This window comes from Agelaius tricolor, unplaced genomic scaffold (genome assembly GCF_023055355.1).
Source record: "Agelaius tricolor isolate 1412-34295 unplaced genomic scaffold, bAgeTri1.0.p SCAF_24, whole genome shotgun sequence".
In the NCBI taxonomy this organism is placed as follows: Eukaryota; Metazoa; Chordata; class Aves; order Passeriformes; family Icteridae; genus Agelaius; species Agelaius tricolor.
In genome coordinates, this window is record NW_027269284.1 from 4,766,434 (window position 1) to 4,783,831 (window position 17,398).

The 17,398-nt window shown below is 46.6% G+C and overlaps 1 protein-coding gene across 7 annotated transcripts in view; it reads left to right on the forward strand.

Moving 5' to 3' along the window:
- Positions 1–16,175: 16,175 nt before the first annotated feature.
- Positions 16,176–17,398, forward strand: part of UVSSA (UV stimulated scaffold protein A) — a 46,208-nt gene continuing 44,985 nt past the window's right edge. For 4 of the 7 annotated variants that reach the window (XR_011682288.1, XM_071447171.1, XM_071447175.1 and 1 more), the window contains exons 1-2: positions 16,176–16,472; positions 16,660–17,052. Coding sequence is in view for 6 of the 7 variants with exons in the window: in XM_071447171.1 (XP_071303272.1) it covers positions 16,329–16,472; positions 16,660–17,052 (537 nt within the window). In the remaining variant the exon portion in view is untranslated. The remainder of the gene's footprint in view (positions 16,473–16,659; positions 17,053–17,398) is intronic. The other 3 variants (XM_071447172.1, XM_071447176.1, XM_071447174.1) reach the window with 2 other exon arrangements.

The window sequence follows — 17,398 nt, forward strand, 5'->3', positions numbered from 1 at the left end:
GTGGAGACAGATACTGAGAGAACTTAGGTTAGTAACTGTAGTAATTTTCTTTCAGTTATGCAGTAACTGCTCTCCTCCTTTCTCCTGGGGCAAGAGTTGGAGCACCCTCAACTCAGAGTGGGGGGAGGATGTCACCCTGGGAGCAGTGTTACTCAAACCCACGTGGAACAGCACCTCTATTTCTTTGGGCCACTGTTTACAGCATCATTGCACAAGGGCAAGCATAGCTTTGAGTGTGGCAACCTCACTTTTCCCTACTTTACAGGAATTCATAAAAGGCCAAAGCAAGAAAGAAGCAGTAGATTTCTATTGGACCTGAGGGAATGTGTGGTAAATGCACAACAATTGTAGGGCATGGAAATTGTTGCTTTTGCTTCTCTTAAATACCAGTTAGAGCTGTGGTTTCCTGAGACCAGCCTTTTTTGATTTTTGTGACCTGAGCAGAGTTGTGGAGAAACCCACACTCTCCAAAAAAAACCTTGTTTGGGATGGGAGGAGAACAGCTGTCCTACAAGGAGGGCCTCCATTTCTGGGAGGTGTGATTTCAGAGGGCCAGGTGCCAACAGGAGGACTCAGTCCCTGCTGGTGTGTCACTGTCACAGGTGCCAACAGGAGGGCTCAGTCCCTGCTGGTGTGTCACAGGTGCCAACAGGAGGGCTCAGTCCCTGCTGGTGTGTCAGTGTCACAGGTGCCAACAGGAGGACTCAGTCCCTGCTGGTGTGTCACTGTCACAGGTGCCAACAGGAGGACTCAGTCCCTGCTGGTGTGTCACTGTCACAGGTGCCAACAGGAGGGCTCAGTCCCTGCAGGTGTGTCACTGTCACAGGTGCCAACAGGAGGGCTCAGTCCCTGCTGGTGTGTCACTGTCACAGGTGCCAACAGGAGGACTCAGTCCCTGCTGGTGTGTCACTGTCACAGGTGCCAACAGGAGGGCTCAGTCCCTGCTGGTGTGTCACAGGTGCCAACAGGAGGACTCGGTCCCTGCTGGTGTGTCACTGTCACAGGTGCCAACAGGAGGGCTCAGTCCCTGCTGGTGTGTCACAGGTGCCAACAGGAGGACTCAGTCCCTGCTGCTGTGTCAGTGTCACAGGTGCCAACAGGAGGGCTCAGTCCCTGCTGGTGTGTCACAGGTGCCAACAGGAGGACTCAGTCCCTGCTGGTGTGTCACAGGTGCCAACGGGAGGACTCAGTCCCTGCTGCTGTGTCACTGTTACAAGGGAAGGTCCCAGAAGGAGCGTAGGGGAGCTTCAGGTGTGCATTAGCTCTGATTGCTCACTTTGGAAACCTGCAGTCACCCAGCCCATTCTGACTGCAGCAGGGCCTATGTGCCACAGGCAGCTGTGGCCTCCTGGCTGAACTGCTGGGCTGTTCTCAGGCCTGCTCTGCCATGGCTCTGGAGCCTCCAGCTGTGTGAGGTCAGAAATGGCAGCAGTGGGTTCTGCTTTGGTGCAGCTTGGAGCTCTGGTTTGCATTCCCTGGCTGCTCAGTGCAGCCCTGGCTCCAGCAGAGGTGTTGGTTCACAGCTCTTCTCACAGGTGGCCCCAGACATCAGACCAAGAACAGCCAGTGACTCAGGGTAGGTATAAAGTTGTTTGAGATGGTAGAAGCTCTCTAGTAGAGCAAAGACTCTTTCCTCTCAAGATCTGGCTGAGCTGGAAATGAACACTGTTCTTCACTGGGATGTTTTTTCAGGCTCGCCAGGCAACGAGGCTCTGGATTTTGGTTCTGCTGTTCCTGTTTGAAGGCAGCAGTTTGTCCCAGTTGTGATCAGGACAGGTTACTCTGATTCCCACAGTTACACCAAGGATGAGAATTGTTTTAACCTTCTGTTTGTTGTGCTCCAAAGCCCTGCTCTAAATGCTGAAGGTTTTCCAGTGTTGCAAAAGAGAGATACTGGTAACTCTTCACAGTGCCCTGGGGGATTTTGGTACCTGTTTCAGCTTCCATTATCTTCCAGGCTGAGAAGGGTTCAGGATGCTGAGGTCACAACATTTTGTAGGTAGGAAATAGCAAAGCTGATAACAAACTCTGGCAAAACATTTTCCTGCAACCTTTAAAGACTGATGAAGTGGTCAGTGTTTGGTTGTTTTTTTTTTTTTAATATAAGCATGGCCTTTTCTACTCAATAATAAAATTACTCCTTGGGAAGAAAAAAGAATATATTATTTGGAACAGGAAGAATGAGAAAATTACTGCTGGAAATCTGCCAAAAAGAAGTCTTTGAACATGCATAATGGACCACTATTCACAGGGGAAAAAAAAGGAATACTCTGATTTGCTTTTTTTCAGCCTCAGGTAGCCTGAGCAGAGGGTGTTGGGAAGCACACTAAACTTTATTGAGGGTGCTTTGGGACCCACACTGACAACATGCACTGGGTGTCCTGATGCACAATAGAGGTCACTTGATACCACAAAATGAGTATTTAAAACTTTTCCACCCTGGATTTTCATGTTCCATAATGAGGTATTCTGAACTCATTATTCTGAACACCAAATAAAGCCCAGCCCAGATCCACATGATAGGTGGTCTAGTCTGATCTTCATCTCATCCTTGAGCAGATAAACTAGTTTCCAGTAGTTCTCTCTGGTCACTGAATCCATTCCTTGTTTGATGATGAGGGGGGTCAGAGATTCTGCCATTATGCTTTTCCAGAGATTCAGTGTCTGCTTGGTTCTGCATCCTGCATCAGCCACACTGAAAGGCAGCATTTTTCTTCATTCAGTCATTTATTTTAGACTTAGCCCTGTTAGCTAAGCTCTGAGAAGTTGTCAGGAGCTCAACTTTCTCTGTGTTTTAGAAGGAGATACAGGATGGGCAGAGCAGGACAGCAGAATTTCTTAACTCTTTACTAACACATCCTCTTAGATCCAGGTAGGTTCTGTATGTAGAAGTATCTCTGGCACAGTCAGGGGGAAAAAAATTGCAATCAAGGCCAGCAAGAGGGAGCAAGAAGTTCCAGTTCAGTTACTGTCGGATGTGAGGGCTGAAGATGTTTTTGGCACAGCAGGTGTAGAGCCAGCACAAAGCAGTTCTACCTTACAGCTGGCTTTTGTGAGAAGCTGTGTGAGAACTAGGCATTGAAAAAAAGAAACCTAAGAGATGTAGTCCTGATCTCAGTTTGAACTGAAGTTCTAAAACCGTACATGGGAGTTCTTAACATCAAAAATAAAATTAGTCCTCATTGCTAGCTGGCAACAAGTTGATTTCACTGAGGAGCTCACAGTTGTGAATCAGGTATATCAGGTATTTTCAGCTACACCATAAAATCCTGCTATTTGATCATGTTACAATTATCAGAGATCTGTATGCTAAGCCAGAGGAAATCAGCTGTAGGATAAGCAGCACCACAAGAAGAACAATAGGAAATAGCAGAGCAACAAGGAACAGAAAGGACTGCTGAACAAGAAAAGCTGTTTGCTTTGACTCCTCAAAAATGAGATCAAGCATCAGGGTAGAGCTAAGAAATGTTATCAGTCACTTACCTTTCAAAGAGATTAAAACAACTGAAGCTTTTAAAAGTGAAAGGAGAAAAAATTAACATGGAAGTACTGTGTGACAGAGATCCAGACTTTGTTACAAAACTCACCCAGCACCTTGCTGCCTGCTCCTAATAAAGATGGGAATGTGTGACATCAGTGGGTGGCGTGGAGAGGGAGATGCACTGAGGAAACCAGAAATAACTCAGCAACATGGAAGTGAAAACAACTGTGCCTGTTATAGAAACCAAATGATCCTGGGATTGTTAATTGTTCAGCTCTAATGGAAAGAAGCTGCTCCAGTGTCCAGTCTGGGAATCGGCTCATGTAGAATCAGAATGGTTTGGGTTGGAAGTGACTTTGTAGATCACCTCATTCTAACCCCCTGCTATGGGCAGGGACACCTTCCACTAGACCAGGTGGCTAAAAGCCCTGCCCAACCTGGCCTTGGACACTGCCACGGATCCAGGGGCAGCCACAGCTTCTCTGGGCACCCTGTGCCAGGGCCTGCCCACCCTCACAGTAAAGAATTTCCTCCCTCTATCCAATCTAAACCTGCTTCTGCCGGTTTGAAGCCATTCCTCCTTGTCCTGTCACTCCATTGCCTTGTCAAAAGTCCCTCTCCAGCTCTCTTGTAACCCCTTCAGGTTCCAGAAGGTGCAGGAAGGTCTCCCCAAAGCCTTCTGCAAGCTGAACACCCCCAGCTGTCTCAGCCTGAACCCACAGCACAGGGGCTCCAGCCCCTCTGATCACCTCTGTGGCCTCCTCTGGCCTCGCTCCAGCAGGTTCAGATCCTTCTGGTGGTGGGGCTGCAGAGGGCTCTGGTGCTGCTGTGCTGCAAGCTGGAACACTCCTGGCTGTCCAGGTCATATCTCTTGCACTGCAGCTGGAGCAGAGAAATCACTGAGCTGTTCAGTTTCCCAAACTAAAATGGAAAACTAAAGCTGGTCAAATGGGGGATAACATCTGTACCTACTCCTTTGACACTATTTCCTATCCCATAAAATTAAATTTTATGTTGTGCATTTAAGGAAATAGTTATACCTACCCCACAGAGCAGAGGGGCAAATTTTCCCAGGGAGATCATCTGCATTCCCAGCCAGGAGTTTTTCCTGACAGAGCCAGAAAGAAGAATGAAGAGAAAAAGATTATAAGGTCTATTCATTTCAGGACAAAAAGATCTTTAACTAACTTAAATATTTTGTTCCACACCCATGGAGATCAAGCAGGATCATATAGACAAATTCCTCAAAAGGAAATAAACAGATAATAAACCAGTAGACAATTTCCTTTTCTTTCTTTGCAAACCACAGCAAGACAAACTGCTCAGAAGAGCCAGGAGCAGAGCTGTGGGAGTTCCTCAGGGTGCCCATGCGTGCCCCTTATGGAGATGTCTCCTCTTTCAAGTAACAGCTTTAGGGATGCAAAGCAGAGAAATATTTTATTAAATACTGGAGGGGTCAGGGGGAAATTTATCTTAGAGAAGCTCAAGTTGCCCTGGGTGCAGTCATTAAGGAAAACCTTATATTCATTCCTGCCAAGCAGGGCATCATCCTGGCATCGTGCTGCAATGCCCAGCTGACACCTCCACCAGAACCAGCTCTGTGCCCCACTGGCAGAACTGCTCAGGGACAGCAGAAACCCAACAGGCAGGGTTTGAACCTGGCTGCTTGTGGCTGGGCCCCCTCCTTTTGAGGTGGCTCCTTGGTGGCAGCTGTTTTGCTCAGTGATCTGGGGGAAGAGGCTCTTTCTCCATGAGGATCGTGACACGGTTTTAAACCCTGCACCCTCAAGTCGCTCATTGTGCCCCATTGTCCTGCATTGTCCTGCACAGGAGCTCATGAAATTATTTGCTCCTATTTGTGGACATAAGGAACATCCCTTTACAGGGCTGACTTCCATCAGGAAATGGAGAAGAATTCAGGCTGGGTGCTGGGGGATGCACCAGGGGAGCATCCCTGTGGGTGGCTGCTGGAGCAGGGAAGCAGCAGCAGCACCTTGTGCTGTCTGTGCCAGCTGCAGACACTGGAGCAGAATGGGGAGGTCTGTGATGGAAGGGAGGGTAACCCCAGCTCTGATCAGCTGAGTGCAGTGTCACATTCCTGTCTCAGGAGTGTTCCAGCCTGCCTCCTGCCTCTTTCCTGGAGTCAGCAAGAGGCTTGAGCCAAACAGGCTCGGAGGCTGTAAATGGATCTTGCCCTCAGGGTGTTTGAACTTGCCCAACCTCTGGGTACAGAAGGTGCCTGGAGCAGCTGTGCTGCCAACCTTGGTGTGTGGGAGCTGAGCCACAGCCAGCTTCAGGAGGAGCAGCTCTGGAATGGGACAAACACCATGGAATGAGTGATCCTATCTTGTCAGACAGGGAAGAATAGATGAGAATTGATGCTGCTGATGCAAATCTGCTGGCTTCTCTTTTCTAGCAGCACTTTGCAAATGTTGATCTCAGATGTACATACCCTCTGATGATCCAGGCTTTGTGGCATCTGTTTTCTTTGAATGTCACTGTCACATCCATTGCCAGCTATCTGGCTTCAGTGCTGCCTTATCCTACTTCAAAAAACAGTGAATAAACAGGGTGCTGGTGTTACAGGACAGCTAATGATTCAGTTTAACCACCAGGTGTAGAGAAAAGCCCAGAGGCTACAGCTGAATTGCTGGTTTGCTCTTTCAGTGAGTAACAGACCTTCTTTGACACACCTCATTTTTTATAATAATTGGAAAGAATGTCACCTGCCCTGTTAAGAGAGAAATTATCCTACCCTTGGCCAAAGCATACTCCCTGTGTCTCTGGAACTTTCTTCTGAGGAGGTAAAATGAAGAGTTCCTCACTGAAGTAAGATGAGCAGCTGCCACATCCAGAAATACCTCCCTTATTCTAAACCAATTAGCAAAGGATAATGACTGCTTTCTTTGCACTGGGAAGCCATAAATAACATCACCTGTGATCTCTGCATTTGAGGGTGTGAGATGCTGGAGTAAATTTTTATCTGAATAAAGTGTTTGGCTTAATTCTTTCCCTCCCTTATTTCCAGGAACACCATGAAAAGAACTCAGAGTGCTGGTGTCAGTTTTGTCTTGGCCAAAGAAGCCAAGAATCTTTGGGCTATTGAAGCTAACACTGAAACTTTGGGTGGCTGTTTAAAAAATATGATTTCAAAATAACACCTCAAGGTGTAGGTGAAGATCATGCTCAGGTGAAGAGATACTAAAACATCTAGGCTAAAACATGAAATCTCACAGAACAAGTTTATGAAGTGTTCTAAAACTTTGTGCAAATCCCATTAAATCCACCAGTATGGATCAGTTCTGTTAAAATACTAAAGATTAAAAATGCCAATTCACATCTTCATCTGCTCCAAGCACTTAGAGGGGCTGCTCCCACCATTAGAGGAGCCTTCCTGTAACCCTTCTTTGTCCTTAGGAAATTGAGTCCTGAAATTTGGAACATTCTTGAAAACTTCCAGTAGTCACTTTTAAATCAAGGATGCTTCAAATATCCTTTTTCTTAGACACTGTTTGCAAAATACTCTCCCTCTGTGCTGCCCCCTCTCCAGGATCCACTGATAACTCCAGGAGTAGCCAGGTCCTGCTTTAACAGTCACTGTCTGAGTCACCAGGAGTTTCATGTCCTGCCAGCTCTGTTTTGTCTAAAATGTCTTCTCTGTAATGTAATGCCTTCCAAAAGAGCCAGTAGCAACAGATCTCCAGTGTCCTGATTTTGGATGTCGAGTCTCAAAACTATTTACAATCCAGGGCTGTTTGGTTCAAGCACATCTGTCAGAAAAACATCATCATGACACAGAGAATTTGTTTCCTCACTGGTAAAATATGTGCCTGGTTTCCAGTTTGAATTCATCTTTTGTTCCTTGTGTTTTTCACTGCTATACCCAGAATCATTTAATGTGATATTTTTCCATGAAGATAATTTTATTTCATGAACAAGTTACCCAGCAATATTTAAAACTGATTTAAATCTTTACTAGTAGGCACTATTGCAACTATTTATTTTCTGCTGTTTGTTCTTGTACCCTCCCTATACGCCATAGAATTTTAACAAGAACTTTATAAAATGCATATTATTTTAGCATTTGCTGTGCTGTTTACACATTTTACAGAGCTTAAACTACTCAGTGCTCTTTGTTATTGCTCTGAAACTGTTTAACCCTGCTGTTCCCACAGTGTGATTCTGTATAATAGAGACATATTTGAAATTTGCTGATGGTTCTGGAATAGCAAGGACTGCTGCTTTTCCATGCAGCAAATACAGAATATGGATTGACATTAAAATATTCCTGTGCATTTCAAGATCTGTGCTACTTTTGAAGAGACGATGCAGTGTATTTCTGTGTCAGATAGATTTTGCTCCCTAGGGTTTCTATTGCACCATTTAAACAGAGTCCAAGCAGTGATAGAAGCATTTGGAGATGAGAATCCACAGTGATTGCAGGTAATTTGGATTCCTTGTTTGGAGTAAGCAAAGTTCCACTGTGTTTGCCACGTGCAAGGGAAGCTCTCAGCACTCCCATCCTTTTCTCTGGAGCCACTTTAACCAAGCTGTGCCTGTGGTGCCCAGGGCAGTGGTTTGGCAGCTCTGCTGTGATTTCACCAGCAATGGCCTTTCAAGGCAGAGTCACTTCTCTGACAGGAACAGGTTTCACAGTTATAAAAAGAAGGGAAAATAACTTTTTCAGCAGCTTTTTGGTGCAATCAAGCTTTTGCCATTGATTTCTTAACAAGCTCAAATATCTTCCATAGTGATTTTTTTAATTGACTTTAGAGTTTGGGATGGGGGGACGTTTTTACTTGTTTTAAGTGGGCATTTTTGTGTGTGCATGTATGTTTAGAAAAAAGGCAGAGTACCACTAGACACTTATAATGCTTCTGGATTTATCTGTTTCTGTATCTTGGTTTACTCAATTAATTTACCTCTGCAAGTACAGTCATTTTTCTTGGAAAATGTCCCCACCTTCAGTGCTTTCTCAGAGACACGTGTTCTCTTTTAAACTGTCATTAAAATAGTTTCTATGATATGATACTCAGGAATGCTTTGTTCAAATAAAATCTCTTCTTTGCCTATTTTATCGTGAGACTGCAGTTATGTTTAAAGGTTCAGATCTGTTTCAAGATTTATTCCTGGCTTGGAAACAGAGTGGCTTTGCACAGGGATGAAAGATGCAACAGAATATGGGGAAAAGGGTTGAGAGTGGGGTTCTTAAGAGACATTTTATATATATATATATGTATGTATGTGTGTGTGTGTCTGTGTGTATGTATCTATAGATAAATATAGCATGCCACATTTAAATATCTGTCACTTGTGGCCTTGATAACGCTGGGTTAATGGCTGGACTTGGTGATCTTGGGGATCCTTTCCAACAGGAATCATTCCATGACTTTCTCAGGTGACCCCCAAGGTTTTGGCACATCCACCCCATTGCCACAGGCTGCTGTAAGCTCAAATCCTCCCGTTTAAAAACAAAATAAAATCTCTCGCTGACAGTGAAAACGAGTTGCAGCCGATGCTGAAAACATCGAGCGGGATTTCCAAGGCGAGGCTTTTCCCCAGGAACAGCCCCAGCCTTTCCTGGCTGGACGGGCCACAGGTGCTCCTGCATTGCCACCTGCTGGGGGCTGCGCCAGGGCGGAGCCGCGGGGACACGGGGACAGGGGGACGGGGGGACAGGGGGACACAGGGACATAGGGAAAAAGGGACACGGGGACACGGGGACATGGGGACACGGGGATAGGGGGACACGGGGACAAGGGGACACCGAGACAAGGGGACAAGGGGACACAGGGAAAAAGGGACACGGGGACACGGGGATATGGGAACACGGGGACACGGGGATAAGGGGACACGGGGACACAGGGACGAGGGGACAGGGGGACACGGGGACACAGGGACACGAGGACACAGGGACACAGGGACACGGGGACAAGGGGATATGGGGACACAGCGACACAGAGACACGGGGAGAAGGGGATAAGGGGACACGGGGACAGGGTGACACAGGGAAAAAGGGACACGGGGACAAGGGGACACAGGGACACGCGGACACGGGGACACGGGGACACTCCTGCAGGAGTCTCCAGTGGTCCCCCCGCGTGTGGCTTTACAGTGGCAAAAATGCCCCGGGCTGCTCCTGGAGGGGGAAATTAATCGAGTTTATGGTGTGTGGAATTCGCCAGGGACACTGGTGGAGAAGAGTGACAAAGTTCACAGCCTGATAATGTCAATTTTTACTCTTATCTGCAAATAAACTCTTCTTAAAAGGACATTATGCTTCTGTATAAATTTCTTTTCTATTCCCATTTGAAAATGTACTTATCTGAAAATTGTATTTCTCATAGCTCTCTGAGCTTAAGTAATACTTTTTCCCTTAAAAAAGACATATCTCTATGTATTTTTTTTTGTTGGTTTTTCTTTTTTTGGGGGGGGGTTGGTTGTTTTTGTTTGTTTGGGTATTTTTGGGGTTTTTTTTTTAATTAAATAAATAAAACACTTTCTAGATAGATGTAGAACTTTTTCCCTCAGCAGCCCGTGTCTCTCGGGGGCTGTGCCTCTCTGGCCATGCAGGAATGCAGTGACAAAGGCAGTGACAGGGTATTTTCTGTGATTTCAGCGGAGCAGAGACTCTCTCAGTCACCCAGCTCAGACCAGTGCTGGCAGTGCAGTTTCTTCTACTATCCCTATAAATATACCTTGAAACTACTGCCTGCCAGTTTTGCTTACATCTCAAAAAACGAAACCCCATACCTGACTAGAATTCAGGTTCCCTCACCTGGAGCAGAACTGGATGTCAAGGATATCAGGAGAATTTTTTTGTACAGTTTACCTAGCAGCATTCACCACAAATACTGCTTTTTCAGTATTTGGTATCATTTTACCACTATGACTTGTGCAAAGAGGAAAAGCAGGAATTATTCATTTAAGAGGCTTTTTAGCACTCAGGTGAGGCAAGCTGAAACACAGGATAGGGGTGGCCGCATGAGCAACACGGCTGAGGCCACCCTGCAGGAGGTGCTGCTGCTCAAGGGATGGGATCAATGTGCTGGCTCTACCTGCGGGACTCACTGCAAGCCCTACCGAGGCTCAGTTGACACAAAAACTGTGAAACATTTAGGAATCCTAGCAGTGCAAAATCTAAAAGAATGTTGGTCAGTGGAACTGTCGTGATGCACTTGCTGCAGAAACGAGAGCATGCAAGGGGGTCCAAATACATGGAATATGAATAAATATTTTCCCATTCTGCTCCAGCTTAGGTATTGAGCCACAGAAGTACAACACACCTCCTTAAAAGCATAAATAAATAGCTGCAGACACTTCACAAGACTTGCTTTTCAAGACACTTTCTTCTTCCTTTTAGTTATAATTCAACATTTATTTCCCTCTCAAACTGTGGTCTTTGCACTCTATTTTTGTCCCAACTACTTTGTAATCTCCTCAAGACAGGGACTTTCCTCCTGCCTGCAAAAGCTGACCTGTATAAATAATCTCTTCATAGAGACAAGGCATTCTTTCATCATAACAGCAAAAGAAATTCCCTGGGAATGCTCCTTTTGATCCATGAGGCTTTCTTGCTCACTGCAAATAAAAGATGATGGGAATGCTGAACAGGGCTGAGGGCTGGGAGCAGGCTCCTTTGGGCACTGTCCTGGTGCTGAGGGCACAGTGCATTGGGATGGATGGCTGAGCACTCACTGCTGTGATTGCAGTGTCACTGTGTCCCCAAGCTGCCTGGGGCACGAGCAGGACACAGGAACCTGCAAAGCCCAGAGCAGACCGTGCCTGTGCAGTGTGTGTGACACACACAGACCCAGCACCCATCCCTGCCTGAAACAGCAGCAGCAGTTCCTCGTTGGGAGTGGGATTCACTCCCCTTCAACTGGAGGCAGCACTGCAGCTTTCAGCAGCTTCAGAGCAGTTCTCTCCTTTCCACATCCTTAGGGAAAAAAGAGAAAAGGAATTCATTTGGGTATCTGAGACTGCTCCATGCAGTTTCTCGTTTGGAGAAAACAGTTTGAGTGACTGCAGCTCTGCTACAGCCCAAGGCTCCCCAAGGATGGGACAGCCCAGGCATCCACCAGGCAGGAGGAGCTTCTAGAAGCACCATCAGGGAGTCACTGGGACACCCAAACCAGCCCCCTCAGGTTGTTTGAGGAATTTCTGCTGACACCAAATGTTTGAAAGCAGTATTTACACAGGCAGGAAAGTGCCATTTCTGTCCCTGTGTGATTTAGCATCAGAGGGTCTTCACACAGAATTTGGGCTGGATTTCCTCTTTTGGTAGCCTTGGGGGTCTTTTTTCCTCTGCAGTCTCCTTTTCTACCTGTTAGCAACCTTCAAGCTGCTCTTTTTCTTCACATCTGATCTGGGCCTTGCCTTAAAGGCTGATATCCCCCTGACCCCCACAGACACCCCTGTGCAGTGCAGTGGGGTGTGCCTTGGTCTTTTTTGGGTGCCTTCTTGTAAAAATGTTAACTCCTGATCTGGATATATTTGTCTAACACAGGAAAATGCTCATTAAACTCCACTTTGAGTCTGCACAGATATTCCAGTGAAAAAATAAATAATTTACCTCCATTGATACTAATCAAGTGTGTCCACATTGGTGTGCAGTTTCAGGAATTGCTGTAGGATCATTTTTAAAATTAATCTAGACATGAATACAAACTATGTGTAGGAAGGTGCTGCTTGATTTGTGATGGTTCTCCTACAGCCATTGCTGCTCCATCCAACCCACAAGTGGATATTTAATTCGTGATCTAGAGCACACAGAGCAGGTTCATTCATCTCCTCCTATGACAGAATTATAAAATGTTACAGTAGGCTGAAGTGTTGTCACAGTCACTATTTCACATAATTAGAGGAGGTCACCAAGCACCTTTGGCCTTGCATTATTGATGGTTTCATGAATAGGCTATTTCCCCTTTGAGAACATCTGTTGAAATGTACTCTTTACCCCTTACAAGGTAGTTCAGAGCTCTGAAATATCTGTCACCCTTTTGCTCAACTCAAACTGCTGGTTCAGCATTTCTTCAGCTCACATAGGTCATTTTCTTTACAACCCAATTGGCACAAACTGTGACAATTTATTCTAAGTGTTTATCATGTTTCTGTATCTTCAGACCTGAAATGAAAGTTATTTTAGCTCCAAATTATTTGTAGGGAAAGCTTTCTTTGCCTAAGTTGGATTTTGGAAGGGGAAGAAATCCTCCTTTTTTAATTTCATGTCATTAAGCCGAATACAGCTATCTTAAAAGTTCAGGGGGTTCCTTTTTGACTGACATTCTCCTTTATTGCAAAGCTGGAAAACAACTCTCGGCAAAGAATCATCCAGTAAAATGGTGGAACTGTATCCTACTGAGATGTTTTTTTCATAAAAAGAACTAAACCACATAATTTAGTACTGCACAAAGTCTGAAATAACCCTTCCTAGAGCCGCCAGTTTTGCCTTTTAAATTTGTCATGGAACAAATGGTTCTTCTTTAATGTAAGAACACCCAGACCCAAATCACTGTCAGCAGACAAAATTCTGGAGTTTTTCTTTGCCTATAGGTTTGGTCAAAGGTACTGGACCAACTGAAGAAGACCTCTGGATGGACCAACTGGTGCTGTGTGGAGTCTGGAAATCCCTTCCTGCAGGAGAACATCCCCATTGCAAATGGCTCCTGCCAACAGGGATAGCACTGGGTGCTCTGGAGAGGTGGTGGAAGGACAGTGCTTCTGGAAAAGTCTGTGCTCCTGCAAGGTGTCACTCACTCTGGAGTGCTCACAAAGTGTCACCACGTTGCTCCTGCTGATGTCTCAGTACAGATTTAAGAAATGCAACTCCTGAATTCAACAATCCTCATAACAGGAAGCTACTGACCCAGGCTTTGCTGAAACCAAAGGCATAAACAAAAAAAAATGGGGTTTTTTTTCAGCTTTGCTGAAAACCCAGGTGTAAACAAAAAAAAACCATTGAACTCAGAGGTTCTGAAGGGATATCAGCTGGTGCTCAGCCCTGCCCCTGCACTCCACAGTGCTCTGTGTTCCCCTCCCTGGAACAGCACAGACCAGCTGGGGAAAATCAGTGCAGGTGCAAAGTTTGTGACTTTTGCAGCTGAGTGGATTTTTTAGTGTTCAGGCTCTCTTCAGCCTTTTATCAGGCTGGTCCAGATGAAGAGAATATTGAAATTATTAAATGGTGGATATTTGCCATGTTCATTAAGTAGAAAGGAAAAGGAGACTCAGCAACTTCAGCCAACACAATTTTATGTAATTGTCTTTGATTTTAACAAATAAATAAATAGCCTGGCTCTCATTGGGATTTGCCTAAGGGACTATCATGAATGAGTTACACAACTCAGCACTCATTCACCCATTCATCAACTGATTCTTTGCAAAACCATATGGCTCCTTGCAGGGATTTCTTTAAACATTATGCAAAAGTATGAAATCAGTGCCTTTGTAGATGCTAAGTCTATTGCTTGAGGCTCATTTTGAAATTCCATTTCCAGATAGCACAGCAATGCTCCTTTTGCAAGTCATACCCTAACAGAAAGCAGTTGTTCTGGCACTTTCAATCAAACGAAGAAAAGAAATAGATATAAACAGTGAAAGGGTAAACTGATCTAAAATTTACAGATGAGCAGTGCCACTCAGTATGAATTTCACATGGAAATGCACTGTGCTTGATGGAAGGCAATGGAGAAAGGATAAACAATATTACAAAGGAGAATGTCATTGGTTTCATGCATTGAGTCAGAAATAGCAGAGCCACTGCAATATGTATGTATTCACTGCAGTGAACCTGGTTGAAGATGTGAGTCCATGTGAAAAACACCAATCACTTGTTTTTAAAATTTTAAATTTTTAATAATAATAAAATCGTTATAAAAATAGCACTATAATTAGAGTAATAATAATTTGGACAATTAGGATTAGGACAATATGAGACAATAAAAACAAAGAGTTATGGATGGTCTGGGTACCTTTTTCTGGGCAAAATAAGCCTGAAAAAGGACACCCAGAGGATTAACCCTTAAAAAAAATAGCCTGTTGCATATTCATACACCTCATACATGATGCATAAATTCCATTCAAACAAAGGATTCTCTCTGGTCAGTGTCAACTTCTTCCTGTGAATCTTGACGGCGTCTTTAGCTGAGTGAGGCAGGAAGAAGTTCATTTCTTCTGATAATGGAGCAATAAATTCTTTTTTCTCTGAAAGATTTAGGTGTCCTGTGGCTGCTACCTTGGTGCGAGTTCTTTCTTTAAAAAAGTATCTTACATAGCATAGTTTAAAAAGTACCTTACATAGCATAGTTTCTATTTTAACATTATGTTATAACCTAAAACTATATTTAACACACCACTTAAGAAAATACAGCATAACTTCCTAACATAACATATATAATATTAATTTTAATATTTGCGAAAAGCCAATCATAAAACATACATTTTTCACAGTCCATTCCTAGTGAAAATTGTTCAGTGCCATCTTTCCCCATCACAGGAGCCAGCAGGCACAGCTGCGACACCAATCCACACAAACGGCTTCCAACACGTGCCTGAACTGTGGATTAATGGAAATATCTGTCATTTAGCTGACATCCTCAAACGGGAACAGATCGTTTAGATGTCTTTTTTTCTTTAGGATGATCAAAGTGGGGGTATCTGCAAGGTCTTGTTCATTCCCAGTGGTTAAGCAGCACTTGCAGAGCTGGGGGTCTGCAGGGAACCCAGACCTGCAGGTTCTGCCAGTAGCGAACCCAGGGCAGCCTCACGGTGTCTCACAGCAGAACCGGACCTGTGGGGGTGGCACACAAGGACACTTTTGGGACACTTTTGGGACACTTTTGTGGCGGTGCAGCGGTGTCCAGGGTCGGGCCCCTCATGACGAGAAGGAGCCTGAGGTGCTGGAGCCTGTCCAGGGATCGGGACGGGGCTGGGGAAGGCTCTGGAGCACAAGGGCTGTGAGGAGCGGCTGAGGGCGCTGAGGGGGCTCAAAGGAGGCTCGGAGGGACCCTCTGGGTCTCTGCAATTCCCTGTCAAGAGCTGGAGGCCAGGAGGGGATCGGGCTCTGCTGCCAGGCAAACAGCGACAGAACGAGAGGACAGCGCGCCAGGGGGGTTTAGGTTGACATTAGTAGGAATTTCTTCACAGAAAGGCTGATTGCACCTCAGCACGGGCTGCCCAGGGAGGTGTTTAAGGAAAGACTGGACCGGTGGTGTTTGGTTGGTGTCGATGATTCGGAGGTGTAAGTGACTCTCTGATAAACAGGGACGCTGTGTGGCGGCTGCTCGCCCCTCCAGGCGGGATCGGGTTAACCACAACATCCCCTCACACAAAACCGGCAGGCTCAGGTTAAACACAACACCCCCTCACACAAAACCGGAGCGCGGCGCCTTTAAGGGTTCCCCCGCCCTTCCCCGGCCGCGCTTCCGGGTGCCGGCACGTCACGTGGGCGGGGGAGATGGTAGGTGCCGGGAAGGGGGGGGAAGAAGGTACCACCCGCCGGGGCGGGGGGAGCAGCACCCCAAAGGGGCGGGGCTCACAGGGGCGTGGTCAATGGGGAGGAGCGCGGGTCGGCACTCTGTGGGCGTGGTTCCATGTGGGCGTGGCTCACCGAAGAGCGTATTACTTATGGGCGTGGTCAATGCAAAAGGCGTGTCCGCGCGAGGGGCGGGGTTTCCTCTGGGGCGGGGTTTCCTCAGAGGCGGGGCTCCGCTGAGGGCCGGAAGATGGCGCCGCCCATTCGCGGTCGGGTCCGTCGGCGCTGCTGCTTCCCGGCCGGGGTTCCCCCGCCTTGAGGGACCTTCGGGGCGGCTGTCCCGGCAGCTCCGGTGCCTCGGTGCCGGCGGAGATGGAGCAGCGCCTGGCTGAGCTGGTGGAGGAGCTCACCACGTCGGGGGAGCCGCAGCTGGAGCCCGGCAGGATGAAGGAGCTGAAGAAGATCTGCAAGTACGGCCGGAGGGAGGGACGGAGCCGGGCCCGCTGTTGTCCCCAGGTCGGCGGTCCCGGGCGGAGCAGCCCCGAGTGCTCTTCTGGGGCCTGCTGTGGCGACTGATGCTGCCATCACAGAAGCTGTTCACTTAAAATTTTAAATAAATGACGTCCCCGCGCTTACGTTTTTACATAATGAGCGTCTTTTTTAATATCTCCTCCTTCTTTTCCTTCGTTTTCGCCGTGCTCAGGTCGTCGGAGGAGCACATCAGCCACGCGTACCACCTGCTGCTGACGCGGCTCCGAGAGGAGCACGCCGAGATGCGCTTCTCCGCCTTCCAGGTGGTGCAGGAGCTGTTCGCCAGGTCCCACCACTTCAGGACGCTGCTCATCTCCAACTTCCAGGAGTTCCTGGAGCTCACGGTGGGCATAGACCACGAGCAGCCGCTTCCCCCGCCCAAGGAGGTGGCGCAGAAGCTGAGGAAAGCAGCCATCAAGGCAGTGCAGGACTGGCACGAGAAATATGGGGAGGCCTACAAGCAGCTTTCCCTGGGATACCACTTCCTAAAGCAGAACAAGAAGGTACTCGGCGCTTTTTACTCCACTGTGTGGTATCAGGTGATGATCACCAGGAGATGTTTAAAGTAAGGAAACCAATAAATGTTAAAAAAAAAGAAAGCTGTAGGGGACGACATTGCATGTAGGAGATCTCGTGTTGAGGATGGTCTTTGGAAAACAAACCCCAGGCTTTCTGGTCATCTTGCAGTACTGTAGGTATTTAAAACTCTGGTCTTGTACTCATGGCTGGGCTGTGCCTTTTTCAGGGTGCAAGTACTGCTCACTAGCTGGCTTTCACCCACTGATTCCTGCCTGACTGGAGCCCCAAGGTTTAGCTCTTTTGGGAAGGGCAGTAATGGTCATGCATTAAACTGAGGACAAACAACTGTTAAATCTTTCTGTAGCTAGTTTAAACTAGCTTGATTTCTGTAC